Source organism: Polyodon spathula, chromosome 4 (genome assembly GCF_017654505.1).
Source record: "Polyodon spathula isolate WHYD16114869_AA chromosome 4, ASM1765450v1, whole genome shotgun sequence".
NCBI lineage: Eukaryota > Metazoa > Chordata > Actinopteri > Acipenseriformes > Polyodontidae > Polyodon > Polyodon spathula.
Genome location: NC_054537.1, coordinates 77,456,111 through 77,475,106, shown reverse-complemented (window position 1 = coordinate 77,475,106; position 18,996 = coordinate 77,456,111). Strand labels below are relative to the sequence as shown.

Here is an 18,996-nt window from a genome sequence, read left to right as displayed (position 1 = left end):
TGCATACAACACAGTAACAGTTTTTCAAATTAGCATAAACGTATTTGTCAGACAATCAACCAAAATGTACGTATTCATATCTAAGATTGATATTTCTTTTTATTCTTTTTTTTTTTTTTTTTTTAAGCCAAGTTTTAGTTTCTGTTGGGAGATTTGGAAATTAAATTGTTTTTAACTGTAGTGAAATAATCACACGAGTAACTTCAGTGATGACATAAGAATCAAAACACATTTCACTAAAGCCCCAAGCCAATAAAGTTCCTTTTTTAAAATGCTGTGCAGCATTTGGGTATCAATAGTTTCAATTACCGTATACCATCGCTTTAAATTGCATGCATTACCAGAGAGCAGTGCTCCAATCATGGCGGGCGTGGGGGGAGGACAGGGATAGGACCCCCTTACTTCTTTTAATGGCCCCCTCAATTTTGCATCTTTGTGCTTTGGCCCCCTTACTTCTCAGGTTGGATGCTAGAAATCTCTTGACTGCGGGAGGACTATCTCGCCGGATATTTCTTGTTTTCATATTTTGTGGGGAAAGCCCGTTTCAGCCACTCGCAGTATGAACGATTGGTTACGCTACCAATCAAACAGCTTTTTCATCCGTGTGCAGTATGGATGTAGAATGCGTGCTGTACTTGTGAGCTAGAGTTTACTTTCTCATTGTGGTTAAGACGTAGACATTTACACCAGGCGATTAAAAATTGTTCTGAAGGAAAGCCGGTAAGTTTTTTCTTAAATACCTACTTACATACTTTATATAATTAACCATTACAGTAACCATCAATATCATACAAACCAATGCTTGTTTTTATCCCCCCATCCCAGCTTTTAGCTGAAAGTACTCTTTTTTTACCATTAATTTCTATATACTTCTATATGAAAGCTGAACATTAATACCAATAAACAACAGGTTTTTAATGAAAACAAATATTGTAGCCTACTTCTCTAAAGTGAAAACTGGTTCTGTTTTTTTTTTTTTAAATACCACTGTTTACAATTATACTACTGCTTAATAACAGGAACAACATTTTATTGAGGGTTCTTAAACACGTTCATGACTGCCTCTGTACCCCTACCCCGACATAGGAACATTGCCTGCTAACTTCCCCAATTCAAAAAATAATAATAACGGTCTGGTTCTCTTTCCTTTTTTCAATGAATAGAATATAATTAATAGAGAATAAAAACAAACCAAGCTAACAACTATATATATATATATATATATATATATATATATATATATATATAGCTCTGGAAAAAATTAAGAGACCACTGCAAAATGATCAGTTTCTCTGGTTTTACTATTTATAGGTATGTGTTTGGGTAAAATGAACATTTATGTTTTATTCTTAAGAATGGCACCTCTTTACAAAATAAGCACTGGCAATTACTATTGTTTAAAATAAACCACAAATAAATTAAATGTTTGAGTTGGAAATAAACCAAAATGTTTAATCATAGTATAAATCGACTAAGGACTCCTTCATCAGACAAGGGAGTGTCATAAGTTAAGAAGAAATACTTCCTTCAAATAATTAAGAGGAGTGTAACCAGTCTTATGTGATTTCCATGCAACATAGCAAATTAACTTTTCATGACACCTCCAGCAACATCTATTTTAAATCTGACTCAAAAGCACAACTTTTTTCGCAAAAAGGACTTGCGGAAAAAAATCTCTACAACTCCCCTGCGACACATGCAAGGCATTTGAATATTTGGCCCATAGTTTGAGACGGCACATACTCCTTGGGTAGAGAGTCTGGATAGAACTCTGTGCTCCACCAGTAATCCAAGACCTTGCAACCGCAGGACCTGACTAGCGACATATGGAATGATCATATTTCCAATATAAGCAGGATCAAGAGCAAGTAAGGCCTATTATGTCAGTCATAAAACCCTAAAATCAGTCCTATATTGCCTGGAAGCCAATTAAATTAAGACTTTCCAGTCTTAGTTTTTGTTAAAATATGAGCTGCTGAGTACTGAACAAGCTGCAGCCTAATCATACCCCACTAGACAGGCCAATGAAAAGAGCACTGCACTAATCAATCCAGGTCACGACAAAAGAATGAACCAATCTCTCTATCTGTCAGGGTCAAGCTTGAGCTGTTTACTTGATACCATCCAACATGATAAATGCATGGATGCATTACCTAATTCATGTCAAGACCCCAGGACTATGATCAATATTAAGTACAGGCTGACAGCTGAGTAACTGCAGAAGGTCCAGAAGATTTCATGGCCAAATAAATATGTGTATCATCAGCATAAAAGTGAGAACTGATTCCATCATCTCTGAAGATTTTAAGAGCAAAGGACCAAGCATCAGTCCTGATGGACCCCAGATGTTATTTCTCTGGTACAAGAGGCACATTTATCAAGGGCCACAAATAGTTGTCTATTTGTAAGATAAAATGTAAACCATTCCAAGGCAGTACCATTCACAGAAAGCCAGGTATTAAATCAGCAAAAAATGATATTATCATTGCAGTTCTTAAGAAGAAGTCAATGTGAGAAGACAACAATGTAATCTGAAACATATATTTTTTCGCTATTTTTTTTATATTGCTTAAAACCATGTTGATCTGGAATTCTGTAACAAACATACATTGAATCTTGTTTGTAAATCTCCCCCCAGCCTGTGAAGGTGCTAAGTGAGGACAAAGTTCAAAGGCAGCTGCATTCATTTACCAAGGGGTCATATGTCGCTTTTAGCGGTAGCATTACCCTATGAGCAAAATAGGAAAAGTAATACAAATCATAAACAGAATTTTCTCTCTGGTTTTAAACATTTGAAAAACAGAGGTAAATTAGTTCAAGGTTTAATTTCTTAGATGTTTTAGATGTATTCTGTGTGGCCTTTTGTTTAAAAAAAGGCAGAAACAGGGCCTGCTGACTCCACTACATATAAACAATTATATTAATTGTTTGCCTGTTCTTTCCATTGGATTCTATACAGAAGGAGAATGTGTAAGTATGTGGTTTATTCTGACAATGTATGACTGATATCCTGTTTACAGTGCATTTACAAAGATTCACTGCACATGTCTGGAGCTGGTACACGTGTATTTAATTCATTCAGATCATTTATTTACAATTTGTTGGTGTTTTCTGACTGTTTACAGATATTACTTTGTATTGCTATTAATGCAATGAATAGGTTTGCAGTTTGTAAAACACCAACATTGTGATAAGTCATAAGTTTTGAACAGGCATATTACTTACTACTCAGTAGTCAGAAAAGTCATATTAAAAAAAATAAATAAATAAAATCATGTATTACAGAATTTAGTTTATATCTGTTACTTGGCACATCTCTAAACCTATGTTTAGGCATGTCAAGATTAAATCTAATTATGAGTGGTAGAGGCTAGCTGCAAGTTTGCATAGTGTAGCCAATACAAATACAGTAAAACTTGACAGACAGGGTGATTGCAGTTGGAATACACACAGAATCCCACCCATTTTGAAGCTACATGTTAGCCAATACATGTAACAATACAGTAGACCTTGGAAAGCATGACGTTAAGGTAAGCTTTTTTTACTTTTACGATATTACACATAGGCTTAGCCTAGCCTCTTATGACCAGCTGCCAGTGGTGCAGACCGAAAACTGCACCATTCACTGTAACAGATGTCAGTATCATAATTAAAGTGACTAAAATATATTCTTTTTTTTTTTTTTTTAGGTGACAAGGGAAATAATGGACTAACTGGACCGTCTGGATTCAAAGGAAAACCTGGTACTGATTTTTTGTTGAAATATAAAAAAAAATGCTTTTTTTTCACCTTATTTTCTCACCTGAATTCCCTTTCTCCAGATATGTAATAGGAATCAGCGGAGAAAGCATTGTTTAGTTGATTTAGCTAATAACAGGTCAATATACTAAATATGTGATTATATCTTTTGATTAAACGCCAGGCTCTACCTGTGACTGTGGAAGATACCGTAAAGTTGTAGGACAACTGGATGTCAACATTAGCAGACTAAAGAGCTCAGTGAAGTTTGTAAAAAATGGTAAGTTTATTCTGTCCTTCACTAGCAGAAATTGATATGATTAAATATCTTTCATTCAGAGTGCAAGCCACTGAAACATCCAACTGAAAGCTTTATTTTTACACATTTCACATGTACTGCACCTTTATGAATGTTACACTTCAGTTATTAATAGACAGCGAGAGCAACTGATGTCATGTTTTTGTGTTTATTTTTAAATAGTTTTCTTGTTTTGTTAAGTTAACCAGAGTGGATTCAATAAGAATAGCACAGACCAGTAGCAGCTTCTAACTTTATTAAGTGAGAAGGCCAAACAACAAAACTTGCTTGTATTGCTTATATATATAGAGAGCGGTTGATAAGAAGAAAAAAAATAAAAGCAAAAATGATGTACACAAAGAGTTTAAATGATTAAAAAAACATTTATTTCAGGAAATTTCAGGCAAAAGTCCTTCTTCAGCTGTGTAGATGGTTTTTAAATCATTTAACCTCTTTTTGTACATCAATTTTATTTTAATTTAATTTTTTTCTTCTTATCAACCTTCATTTTTGTACACTACAGTTCAACCGGCTGTTCTGATTAACCGATTTTTTTTTGGCTTGGCATTTTGAACTCCATTTCCCAACATCCCCTGCTGAGAAGGCTTCCCGTGTCAATTTGTATCTGGTTTGTTGTTGTTACACACACACATCTTACATTTTCTACAGCGTCCAGAATGATCCTCAATCATGGGGTTTCCATGCAAGTTTTTTGCACAAGAAAAATGTCTTGTGTAAAATGCTTTTTTGGGTTTCCATTCGCTCAGTTTATTTTACTCGAGTACAGCAGGCTTTTCACCAGACGTCATGCAAATGAATGGGAAAGGTGGGGGGTGATATGTAAATTAGCTATGTGTAAATTACTTGTGCTGTTTTTGAAGATTACTCCTGAAATTTTGTGAAAATGTGGTTTCCGTGTGCAGAGAACTGGTAAGATCGTTACCTTTATTAAAAATGTGCAGGGAATCTACTGAGTAATCAACTAATGCCCAAGAATTAACCGATCCAGGGACGGTGCCACTCTTGGGCATAAGGGGCCTGGGCCCACTCATTTTATTCATGGGCCCACCCAGTTATGGAGCGATTGACAATTAAAAACATTTCATGCCAAACCGTATCAGACTGTAATCCGCTGTGGCACGTCTAGCTCATCCTTGTGGTTCAGAAAATATATCTGTCCTACCCACCTCAGTACCGTTGTCATTGTTATGAAAAAAAGATTGGTGATTGGACGGCTGAGATATGAGATCTTGCGTCTTCAATAGTATAGTATTGAAATTAAGCACGTCTGCAGCAAACATACAGGAACTTTTCTTTCATTGCAAGGCATGCAAGCAACCAGCTTGTGCAGCTGCTGTTTAGTTATTTATACTGTATAAATGGGTGATTGTATGTAAAAAATAATGTGATATCTTTAACAATTGTAAGTCAAGCTAAGAAATATAATAATACAGAAAGTTTAGTCAACTTTGCAGTAAACCGGAGCTATATTTGTGTCTTACGCATTAGCTATGTCCCGACACATTTTGTAAAAGAAAACGAACCGATGATCAACAAATGCGCCAGTAATGTAAGTACCTACATTTAATTTTATCAATTTGAATTTAGTTGACTGATGCAGCTGAGATGTATGTTATGCTCAACTCATGCCTCTATTCCTGTTTTGTTTTTGTTCCCCTATAACTGACACTTTTCTAAAGCTCAAAGGGAAGTATTAACCTTCTTTTAGTATGAGAGTTTTTTAAATTTTAGCTCACTTTGGGAAGTCGAATGAACGTTTGAGAGATCATTTTCTTTGTGTGGTGGTGACTAGCTAACGTTACGGAATTTCCGTTGCTATTCTTGTGGGTGGTAAATCGGATGTCCGACTGTCAATATGGTACTATTTCTGACAGTATAGAGTGTCCTCAGTACGCATATTGGTAATCACATCGTTACGTTTGCGTCATTAAGTCATAAACGGCCCGTCCATGAAAATTTGCGGCCCAGCCAGGAATTAAATCTTGCTGCCGCCACTGAACCGATCAAAAATTTTAAACGAGTGACAGCCCTATATGTGTGGGCACTTTTTATTGTACGCAATAAAATGTTGCATGTTTCAAAAGATACTTTATAATTAGATAAGAAATATAATACACTAATATAATATATGCAGTACATAAGGAAAGAAACAGAATATAACAATGTACTTGATTGATGAATCCTGAGTAATTTGTAGAAAAATACTTTTTACAGCCTGTGAAAGATTTTTTAAATCACTGTAGCCCACAGAAATTAATGTGGAAGATGAAGAGCCGGTTTGAAAAATCAAACTGCGAACACTTGCAGTCAACCATTTTTTTTTTTTTACCATGAGCAATTAAAAAGCCAATTTTGGACTACCTTTATTGTTATTTTTTATTGTTATTTTTTCCTCAATTGAAAGCGAGGAAAATGGCATATGAATTTAAAAAACAATCTAAAAAATACCCTACCTGGCAAGAGACATGTCAAGATTAAATCTAATTATGAGTGGTAGAGGCTAGCTTCAAGTTTGCATAGTGTAGCCAATACAAATACAGTAAAACTTGACAGACAGGGTGATTGCAGTTGGAATACACACAGAATCCCACCCATTTTGAAGCTACATGTTAGCCAATAGCAATACAGTAGACCTTGGAAAGCATGACGTTAAGGTAAGCTTTTTTTACTTTTACAATATTACACATAGGCCTAGCCTAGCCTCTTATGACCAGCTGCCAGTGGTGCAGACCGAAAACTGCACCATTCACTGTAACAGTTGTCAGTCTGAAACGTTCTGAAGTGTGTTTCGTTTTTAAAGTTTTCTCGTGTATGTATAGTAACAAAACAATACAAAAACATATAGAAACACTCTTTTAAGACATGTGTTTATACATGTATTACTATTCCAATGTTTTGTTCAGTAGATGAAATCACAAATAGTTATCAGCTTTTGTAAAAAGTATCGATTGGACATTATAGAACTTATACTTTAGTAAATACTGAATTATTGGTAAAGATGCATTGTTCTATGTCATTTTATCTTTTTATTTAATTTGATTAAAATTACAATGATCTCTATTTCCACTGTATTTTGTAGTGTCCAATAATTACACTGTAAACTACTTATGATTTTGTGCCCACAGGGTTGTATTGTTACATTATTCTACAGGCTAATGAAACCCCAATCTCATCATGCCAAACAGATGCCACATTAGAAATGCAACAGCAGGAGAACAATCTGAAATGTAGTTAACAATCAAACCTACATAAGAACATAAGGCCATTCAGCCTATCTTGCTTGTTTGGTTGATAGTAGTTTATTGATCCCAGAATCTCATCAAGCCGCTTCTTGAAGGATCACAGGGTGTCAGCTACAACAACATTACTGGGGAGTTGGTTCCAGACCCTCACAATTCTCTGTGTAAAAAAGTGCCTCCTATTTTCTGTTCTCAATGCCCCTTTGTCTAATCTCCATTTGTGACCCCTGGTCCTTGTTTCTTTTTTCCGGTCGAAAAAGTCCTTTGGGTCGACATTGTCAATATCTTTTAGAATTTTGAATGCTTGAATCAGGTCGCCGTGTAGCTGATAACATTGAGGTGTGTGCTACAGTAACCTTCGTCAAATTCCTATTACCCCTGCTCAATCACATGCTCTCGATTGTACCAATTTATGCCTAGAGATATTTAATGTCAGGTCTCAGTCAAATTTTATTCAGGATTACACCATTGTTATTCTCTCTTTAACTAAAACATGGCTTGGACTGAATGACAACGTTTCACTGATTGAGGCTTCTCCAGGATTCTTTTTTCCAGAAAGCTTGCTCTACTGGCCAAGGGAGGTGGAGTTTCTACTGTTTCTGTAGTGAACTTAGAATCAAACAGGAAATTGTTGAATATTATTCATCTTTTGAAGTTTTAACCTGATAAGATAGGATTCTTTTATTGGGTGATTTTAACCTTCATGTTGACACTGATTCTGATTCTGATTCTAACTCCTTTTTTTGAGGCTATTGGACTCCTGCACGTCAAAGGTCCTATGCATAATCGTGGCCATACTTTAGATCTGGTGATTTCTCGTATTTAGCTGATAACACTAGATAATACTATTTCTCATCATCTTGCCATTCTTTTTGAGGTGAATCTGCCAATATATACAAAGGCTGTGGACCATACATTTAAATCCTGGGTAATTAGTTATTCAACTGCTGTTAAGCTTTCTGATGTGTTGAGCTCATTACCGCTCTCTGAGTCCGCATCATTATATGAGCTGGTTAATACCTACAACACCACCTTGACTGGTATCCTAGATACTGTAGCGCCAATCAAAACTCAGAGTGTCTTTTAAAAAAAGCTCATGTGGTTCAATGATCCAACTCCTAAGAAGAAATATGTGGGTCTTAAAATATACTGAGCATCAAAAGGACGTTATCACTTCTACTTGAGCAGCAAAAGAAACATATCACTTACATTTGAATAGAATTCACTAGGACAAACTCTGTTTTAGGGCAGGTGCAGTGACTTTATTGTGCTGATTAACAATTAACATCACAAAGATGCTGCAAAATGATCTGTCAATCTTGGGCAGGTGTTGCGACTCTTGGTCTCCCAGTTCGTGGCCTGTCATTGATAGAGTGTGTCTGGGTAAATCATCTCGCCAGGTTTGAAATTCCTGTCTGTGAGCACCGAAGACAGCGAGCCACAGCACATTGCCCTAGTCCAGCCTCCAACATGCCAATTCCACAAAGGTGCTGCTCTCTTGACAGACGTGGCATATTGTTTTTTTTTCTGTAATTTTCTTTATTGCTTGCAATTCAACAGCTGAAATCACTCCATATCAAGTGTCCAATCAACTGTCTCACTGATTAGGCGATTAAATACTTCAGTCAGAGTCAGTCAAGCGTGTCATGGTCAAGGATGAATGAAAGAAACCAAACACATCATTTATATGCCTTATTTTTTTTGAAAATCAATATTTTATATTATTGATGAATTTATTTTGATTCTCAGTATAGAACGGAGATGGCGGGAATCTAAACAGCGCATTCATTACATCGCATGGATGGGCCACCTGGTTAAATATAGGAAGGCTCATGGCATTGGATAGATCATCAGATTTTTCTAATTTAATTGAAACAAATAAAAATAACCCTATATTTCTTTATACTACCCTAGATACATTGATTAATCCTTCCCCTACTCCTACCCTTTACATTGGCTCCTCTCACAGCTGCAATGACTTCTTACATCTCTTTTAAAATAAAATTCTAGACATCAGGTAGGAGATTCCACAGACAGCTTCTATTAAGGACTCCGGCAGAATTTTACCAACTACACCTATAAAGGCTACCTTACATGCTCTCTTGATCCTATTCCTACACAACTATTAAGATGTTCTTGGTGTTAATACCCACATTTTAAAATTACAAATGGTTCACTTTCCTCCAGTATAGTTCCCTCAGCACTTAAGGTATCTGTGGTAAAGCCTATGCTTAAGAAACACAATTTGGACACTAAAGTCCTCAATAGCTGTAGGCCAATCTCCAATCTACCATTCTTAGATAATGTTCTAGAGCGAGTTCTTGCAATTCAATTCCAAACATTTCTAACTCTTAATGGTATATTCGAGAAGTTGCAGTCTGGTTTTTGTGCTGCACATAGCACCGAGACAGGCTTTGTCAGAGTTGTGAATGATCTGCTGATAAGCTCTGACTCATACTGTATCAGTATTAATTCTTCTTGATCTAAGTGCTGCCTTTGATAATGTAGACCATTCCACCCTACTGAACCGTCTTGAAAGCACAGTAGGACTGTGTGGCATTGTCCTATCCTGGTTCAAATCTTATCTTTCTGATAGGTTTCAGTTTGTCTTTATTGGGGAGGTAAAATCAGAATTTGTCTGTGGTGTTCCACAGGGCTCCATTCTAGGTCCCTTGCTGTTTTCATTCTATGTTACCATTATGTGACATTATCCACAGACACGGCGTGAACATTCATTGCTATGCTGATGATACCCAGCTATATTTGTCCCTAAAGCCAGGAATTTCTTCTGCCTGGGAGTTATTAGCCATTTGCCTACAGACATCAAGCATTGGATGTCACAGAATTTTCTAATGCTGAATTCAGATAAAAACAGAGGTTATGCTAGTAGGATCACAGAATCAGCTAAAACGAAATTTGGGTTTACATGAGCTTGACCCTTGCAGTCTCTCGTCAAAACTTAAATTAGAAATTAAGAGCTTGGGGGTCATCTTTGATTTATCATTTGAGACTCATATTAGGGAAGTTACTAAAGTATTTTTTTTACTATTTGAGAAATATAGCCAAACTTGGACCAATTATTTCCGTATCTGATGCCGAAAGACTAATGCATGCTGTCACAGACGGTTCTGGCACGTCCCTTTTGTGCTATAAGTCATTAGATCCTTTTGCATGGAGGGCCTCGGTTGCAAGGGTGTGCAGTTCTTTGATGGACCCAGATTCAGTTAAAATGTTTTTGCCCACTGACGATGGGAATAAGAATGAAGAAATGGGAGCCCAGCTAAGTTCAGTTTTTGCAGATATCAAGTTTTTAAAGACTGCCACCCACACCTGTGGGCAGAAACTGACTCACTGAGAGCAGAAACTAACCCAAGACTATCATAGCTACTGGAATCAGGCTGATCTTTGGGAAACAAATTGAACATTTGTGAAACTGCAACAAATATTGTAATGACTGTAATGAGTTTTATTATTAGCAGTCTGGTGTTCGCAGAAGCAGTCCGAGCTGAGCCTGGTGCAGAGTTCGAATCCTGCTGGGAACGTGCTGAGTTCTTAGGCATGAATTGGATAATTTAAACTGGCCTGTATTGATTGAAGTAATATGATATACTCTTTGTCAATAATTAGAATAATACTGTATATGTTCCTTTCAAAAATATCTGAATTCTCAGTAGAATACAATGGATAGATTTTGTGTGCAGTCTATGAAAGCACCTGCTGGAAGGAGTAAAACTTGGCAGGCACTTATCATAAGGCCTTGTTAGCATATTCCAGTTCCATATTCGTTACTTTACTTTCATTACTTTCAGATAAAAGAAGGTAGGAGTATATAAAAATGCTTATGGTCATGTCTCACACTAATCAACACCAACACAAATTGGCAAAAGGCTAGTATGTCTTAAAACCTGCTTCAACTGGATTTTGTATGAACAGAGAAAAGGGTCAGACTTAATTCAGTAAAATAATACTAGCAACTGTTATACTGAACTAACTGAATTAGAAATACATGTTATAAAATCATTTAAAGTTAAACTTTTATACAAATAACATTATTGTTGAAACAACATATTACAGTTAAACACGAAAGAAGTTCAGTACTAACTGACACTGTAACATTGCAACAAATTATGAACAGGTTACAATGATTTGAACTAAGAAAACTGAACAAATCTTAATGTTAGAAAAAAAAACTTGTCTGTGTGCCTTTGTTATTCGTGTACATACTTTTGGTGGCTGGACAGACTATTGAGTGTGGAAGCCTGTAACCTTTAACCTAAAGAAGCAGGAACTGCAAATTAGCAAAAACAAAAGGGTGACCTTTTTTTAGGCAAAACGATATTTAAAACTAAAATGACCTATTTGTTTTTATTTGATTGTGTTGTTACTAAGCATAGAGGTTTTAAATAATAAAAATGTATTCTGATCTAATAACAGAATGACAACACTCTCTGAAGAGAAATAATGTTTTTAGTATTTTGATCTAATAAGAAACATAATATTTAAACTAACAAGTGTTTTTGCTTGTTTAAGGCTCTACCATAATACAAATAGACTGTAAAAGCAGGAGTGAGCATTTAATTTAATCAATTTAAGAATTAGGTTCTTTCTCCAACTAAACAAAAAACATTTTAGACATTACAATATCCATTAAATTAAAGAATATAAATGTTTAGTTTGTATAAAGGTTTTACTGCAATAAAAAAAAAAAAAAATCTGCATTCAATAATTTTAGTACACAAAAAAACCTACAGTCAAAAATAATCTTGCCCTTATCGGCTGGCAAGCAGAGTGGTACTACATATGGAAGGTTCTTTTTGGCAGTTTTTACTTGTAGTCTGCAGTTTTGAATCCAGGGTCTTTCTATGATAAGAGGATCTGGCAGTCGTACAGAGCATTCCACGAATTAAGGGAGTTGTGTCTACCATTAGTTATTATCAAATAAGTAGCAACTTTCTTTGAGAGAAAACTAAATGCGGTGAATTTGGAGAAGTCCTTACCATGGTGTTTCATATTAATCAAAACAATAGTCTTGACAAGAAAACAGGGTGTCTGAATCTTGCTTGAGCAGGCAACTTTTAGAAACAGAGAGAGGTCAGGCATTGTCTGAGAATGATACAAGTTAATATAAGGCTTTTATATTTAACATGTTTTATTATAGCTTGAATTTAAATGAAACTAACTGAACTGACCACTGTATGCTTATTCAAAGGCAGTCTCTGTCCCATACTTTGTTAACACACATTTGTATATGAAGTTAAACTGACCCATTGACAACACACTGAAAAGGTAACATAATAAGCGGCTAAGAGGGACATATATTTTTTGAAATACATATATACACATATACTTGTATTATATTATAGCAAAAATGAGTTGACCAGATCCTTGTAGAACGTATAATTAACTCAAAGATAAGAAATGTCAAGGCCGAGTGATAATTAGATTTACTTGGAACTTCTCATGTATTCAAAGGAGGCAAAATCCCATATAAGCCCAGAGCAAGACCCCATTTGATATCGCGCGATTTGCTAACTATGAGTTGTGTGGTCCATGTTCTCAGGATCTCTGAAAAACTGATTGCTGTTTGATCGAAGTCAAGTCTCTACGTTTTGAAGACCGTTCTTATTATTCAATATATCCTATACTACACTTCCATATACTGGTAGGTAAGCATATATTTGAATTTAATAGCTCTTTTATATTGGATGCATGCTATAAGGTATAAAAATGATGCTAAATATATGATAACCATATTCGTATTACTGTATTGAAGTACTAATGCTGTTACACCTGTAAAGGCACTGGAAACGCCCAGGCTGCCTATTAGCAGGGATCCAAAGTAGCTTGTAACTACTTGATCCATTTAAAGAATTTAATAAACTGAAAAGAGCACTTGTACTGCTCTGATTCGTTCAAACTTCAAATTAAATGAGTCTGTGTGTTTTTCTTGATTATTAAAAAGTAATCTGGATACATTGCAAGCCCAGTGCACGAACAAAACCACTGCAGGAGTTTAAAACATCTCTGTCCTCCTTGAACGTCTCCCCTGAGTTTAAGAGTGTGCTCAGAGCATATATATCCCTGTGCAGTATAGAACTGATTTTACGATTTCGCTGTTAACTTACAAGGCCCTGAATGGATTAGCACCTAGTTATTTGCAGGAGTTACTGACCCTGTATCTTCCAAACGGCACTCTGAGATCACAGGATGCAGGGCTGCTGGTTATTCCTAGGGTCAAGAAAAGCAACACGAGAGGCAGGAGTTTTTTTGGAAGAGCTCCAAAATTATGGAATGCTCTGCCTTCCTTTGTCAGGGAAGCTGGGACTGTTAGTTTTCAAGTCAAGACTAAAAACGCACTTTTATAAAATGGTTTTCTTATCTAGTGGGTTTTACTGTAACTTTAAAAATGCTGCTTTTGCATTATTATGTGTATACTGTTATTTAAATGGTCTCACTGTGGCAGTTGTATGTGTGACATGCTATACAAATGTATTGTGGTTTGTTCTTTTTTTCTGCTATGTACTGTACAGTGCTTTGCGATATTTTTGCATAAAAAGCGCTACACAAATGCAATAAATAAATAAACACTATCTTGTTGAAGAGAACGATCAACAATTTATATGTGGTTACACAGTTAATATCTTAAAAGTACATACATTTTTTTCCGGTATTATGACTCTTAAAAAATAAGGATGAATTGACATGGGGACAAATTGTCAATTGGACAAACTATCATGGAGACAAATTGTAGCAGGGGCGAATTGTCAGGGACGAAATGTCTTGCACCCATTTGCCAACACAGAAAACTAAACCAGGTTGGGACCTAATTTCCTCTTGGATTTTTTTTGCATAATTACAAAAAAGTGTTTTTCAGTTATGCACAAGGGCTGCACAGTTCCAGAGAGGGAACTATGAAAACAGGTATAATGAAATGACAGAAATTAGTATCTTTTTTTGTTTCTATTTTGTTAGCAGTTACATTTGCAACCTGTCATGAGGTATATCTAAGTTAGGAAAATATTTGATAAACACATGCAATAGAGATAAGTGTGATTGTGAGTTGTCATTCCAGTCAAGTTAGAATAAAGGATGGCGAGAAACTACTGTGACTATCTTTACAGGACTGAACTTGAGAGTAAATATAGGGTATTGACACAGCTGTAATGAGATAATAACGTGAACGTTGTTTTGTTTTTTTCAGTGTTTCACAGTGTCAAGAGATGTGCTGTGTTTGTAATAAAAATGATAGTACTGTTAAGAAATAGAGTGGGGGTCATTGACAGCTCCAATGGTTGATTAAAAAGCTGATGTATTAAAATGAATACTCTGTCTTGTTTCCAAATCATACCCAACCCACTCCTCCCTACGAATCAAAAGAAACTTACCAGGATACGAAAAATCACAAGACATGCCAAAACTTTATCTTTATGTATACAGTATGTGTATCCTGAGCAATGAGAATATTAGAAAGTGGAATAACGTTTTGCACTGTGAAGCATTGGAAGGGGTTTACATAGATGAATTGCAAAGGAAAATCCTGTATTTACTCCAAACTGTTACATATAGTACAGAAAACTATACAAGTGAAGTGGAGTTGTCCCTCTGACTAAAGGTGTTGTTGTTCTCGTCACTTTAATCAGCTACTACTGGTCTTTTTAATGTAATGATTTATGTACATTTCATGGGTGTTTTGTAGCTACTTTGCTTCATTTGTGGGCTGAAATAACAATATGTGAGAAAGCAACTTGATACTTATAATCTTCAGATATATTATAACTAATAACAATGAGTATTATAACCACAAGACAAAGCTGGCTATAATGTTTCAGTTTTCATCCCTGTTATACACCTGCATTTATTTAAATATAGTAACATTCAGTATTGATGGCATTGCTTGATAAATTAAATAACAATCACGAGAGTCTAATGAAGAAAATCAGAATGACGGAATGATCCACCCATTTCACATCACAGGAATAACTGCATGACTCACTTGCTTGGAGCTGAAACTGGTCTATTGCTGGTAGTTAATGACCGTTTGTTCCATATGGTTTATACAATATATTGTTGATTACCAAACATCAAAGCAAGCCAGTGCACTGCCAGGGTTTCTATCTGCAGAGTGCACAAAAGAGCTTATCAAAAAAGCTCCAGGGCTCGTATTCACAAAGCTAACTTAAGTCTAAGACTGGTCGTAAGTCATCAGTTTGGACTTAAGTCTTATTCGCAAATGAGTCTAAATGGAATTTTGGTCTTAAGTATGGTCTTAACTTTAAGACTACCCTGGAGGAGGCTTATCCTAATTTTCTATGGATAACAGCTATTTTTAACTAACATGGCTTGACAGATAATACTGTAGGATTTATTTGAAGATCACCCTGCATATGCAGAATGTTACTGGTACTAACTCAGAACAGCACCCAAAACTAATAGTCATATTCATAATTAAAAACCATGCACACAACAGCTCCATCCATTCAGCAACTACATATTTCTCATTCATTGCCATTTTCCATATTATTTAGCTTGGCTAGCAATTTGATTCCCATAGATTTTTCTCTAGCAAGTATTGAAATCGTATAGGGTTTCTTTCTGTCCTGTCCTATTGAGTTAGACCTGTGTTGTGGTGGTTTTATTCCATTTGTTAACCGCAGTCAGTTTCTGTGTGGTCTCTGACCTTATCCTTTTGTGGTTTACTGGGTCAATACTGTTCTTCATGTTCTTGCCCCCATTGAAGCCATTCTGGATGATGAGGGTCAGACTGGTTTTTAACCCCATCCATTCCCCTCACCTCCCTCAAACTATGCTCAGGGCGATCTGGGATTAAGTGTTGATTTTACTGCTCCACGAAATTTTGAATGAGGCCAAAGAGGTTCTCTTTACTTTCATCTTTTGATCGCCACCGCAGGCTGTTTAGTACCTTGGCTGAGGCTTTTCCAAATAACTCAATTTCATGCTGAGTGACCCCAGCCTTAAGGACTCTCAACTCCTCCTCAGAAAACTTTAGTTTGTTTTCTGTGCGCCAAGAGTACTTTGCTGCCCTTCCTCTGACAGTTATATTGTTTGGCTTGTATTTTCGTGCTCCACAAATTTCATACAGTGCCTGCTGCTCTCTGTACTCCTAACTCACCTCACCTCTGGGCTGTAAGTGTGGATGCTAAATACCCTGATGCACAGACGGTGCTCATTGCGACCCTCATTATCATGATTGCGGCTCATTATTTGTGAGTGATGAATAATTTGCATTGCTCTTAAGCTTACACAGGCTGCAATGCAAAATAATTGCCTGGCTGCTAGGCAATTTGAATTTTGCAGCCACAATTGTTTGCACTGTGCCTATCCTTACATGAGCTCCTAAGTGACTATGTACCAAGGTGGAGCAGTAACTATTCATCTCTTTTTTTCTAGTGTTGTATTTATTATACCTGCGTATTCCAAATTGGTTCCAATGTATATTCCAAGTATAAAATGCAAGCGAAAAACCAAAATATCTTCAACAGAATCAAAGTAAATATAGGTAAAAACCTTTGTTAGCAATCCTTAAGCATGTACTGTATCCAAACATAACCTGAAAATTCACCAAACTTAACCTGAGATTTCTTTTTCACAATGATTTTAAGGAATTCAAATTTACATGGAAAACAGAAAGTTCCTAACTTAAGTCTTTAAATAGCTTCCTCATTTCCACTGTGACACACACTTCCAGTCTTATGATGACCTACTGTCTGGGAACTAAGAATGTGACAAACATATATAAATACTCTTACTTTTAATTATGAACATATGGGTGATTGCTAGTTAACGTCAATGTAACTTGGGAAATGCTTCCTGACACGATAGCTGATTTTTAAAACATTTCTTAATCAAACTGTGTTCATATGGAATGCAGGTTTTTCATTTATTTTACAGTATTACAGTGATAAACTGATTTTCCTTGTACCTGGTGTTCTAGAGCACAAATGTGTTTATTACTATGCTCATATAGGTATGTAAATAATATTTTTTTTACTTGTGAAAAAGTAACAAATAACAATAAACAACAATATTCTATGTCTTCTGAAGAGGAAATACTTTTGACAAATATAGTGTTAAAATGGGGGTCCTTTTTGCAGGGAGCCTTACCCTTACAGCTGTCTGATAGGTGAACAACAAAACAACACAGAGAACTGGTGTTACCATAACAACTCCTTTCTATTTTCAAAGTTATTGCAGGTATCAAGGAAACTGATGAGAAATTCTACCTAATTGTCAAGGAAGGGAAGAAGTATAATGATGCCCTGATGCACTGCAAGGTCAGAGGAGGAACACTGGCCCTACCCAAGGATATGGAGACAAACTCTATGATTGCCGACTACATCACACAGGCTGGGCTCACCCGTGTGTTTATTGGGTTACATGACACTGATAAGGAGGGCCAGTTCATGTACACAGACAACACCCCACTGCAAAACTATAGCAGCTGGAGGCCAGGGGAGCCCAACAATGGGTTCACTAATGAAGACTGTGTAGAAATGGTCAGCACTGGAGGCTGGAATGATGTGGAATGTGACCTCACCATATTTTTTGTTTGTGAGTTCTTAAAAAAAAAGAGGAATACTATCACAATCCCGTGAGTCTTTCCTGTATTGAGAGTTCATCTGTATTTAGCCCGGTCTGTAAATAAATGCCAGAAAGCAACAAAAAAGGGACATTCTGCATTCATCACAAAATAGCAACCTTATTGTAGATTTGCCATTATACAGTTACTAATGTAATCTGTAGTGCAAGGGCAAGCAAACAGAATAAAAAGCACAACATACCAGAAATGTGTTGGTTAAAGTACCATGCAGAATCTGTAATAAAACAAATAGCTTCCTAACAAGTTTGCTGTTAACCATGCTTTACCACCTTTACGCATATATTTTACAGGGCTTGCTCTACCATATTTATCTTAATTTACTATTCTTGCTCTTGCCTGTGACATTATGATAGCATACTTTACTACACTTTGCTTTGCATTTACCATGTTATCTCACAATAAACTTTGAAGGGTTATACTTTATTTGATTTATACTGATTACTTCTCCAGAGTATGAGATACCAGCCACACCGTGTCTTCTGTATGTGACTAGATTAGTTATTATTAGCTATAAAATCATTTGATACTGGCAACAAAAGTGTGAATTTACAACCCCAAAACAAAAACAAAATCATTAAAAGGAGCCAATTTCATTTGGTAGTTTTGTACCTTTAATATGTGCTGTGCTATTTTTGCATAATGTAAGCATAATGTATGTGTATACTTAGATTCAATAAAATATTTATCAGTTAAGGTATGGGAAAACATGATGATCTTAAATGGATCTAACAGGTGGTATATTGGAGAAGACTGTACAACGCAATGCGCCATACACACACATACACACCTCAAACCAGGAAAGGAAAAATAACACATTGTAAATAAGTTAACATAAAGTCTAAAGAAAATGTGAAGTCAGGGGTTTTGGCGGTAAATCTTCCTCTTACTCTCTTAATTTCACATGTTCTTGCATTCCAAATATCTGCAGCACTTCCAGTGATGTTGCTAAGCCTTTTGTATTGTGGGTCACATACAGTATAGTCACTCATTTAGGGGAGCATATAGCAGTATTCTAGCACTTGAAAACAGACTACTTCAATAAGAAGGAACATTAATAATAAATACATATAGGATATGTGGTA

The 18,996-nt window shown here is 36.0% G+C and overlaps 1 protein-coding gene across 3 annotated transcripts in view; it reads left to right on the top strand.

Annotated features, from left to right (window-relative positions):
- The window catches only part of LOC121314893 (collectin-10-like), a 33,995-nt gene extending 15,658 nt beyond the window's left edge, over nt 1-18,337 (top strand). For all 3 annotated transcript variants that reach the window (XM_041248636.1, XM_041248635.1, XM_041248637.1), the window contains 3 exons: nt 3,690-3,743; nt 3,923-4,018; nt 17,500-18,337. In XM_041248636.1, coding sequence (XP_041104570.1) covers nt 3,690-3,743; nt 3,923-4,018; nt 17,500-17,909 — 560 coding nt within the window. In that variant the 3' untranslated portion in view covers nt 17,910-18,337. The remainder of the gene's footprint in view (nt 1-3,689; nt 3,744-3,922; nt 4,019-17,499) is intronic.
- Nucleotides 18,338-18,996: the final 659 nt, after the last annotated feature.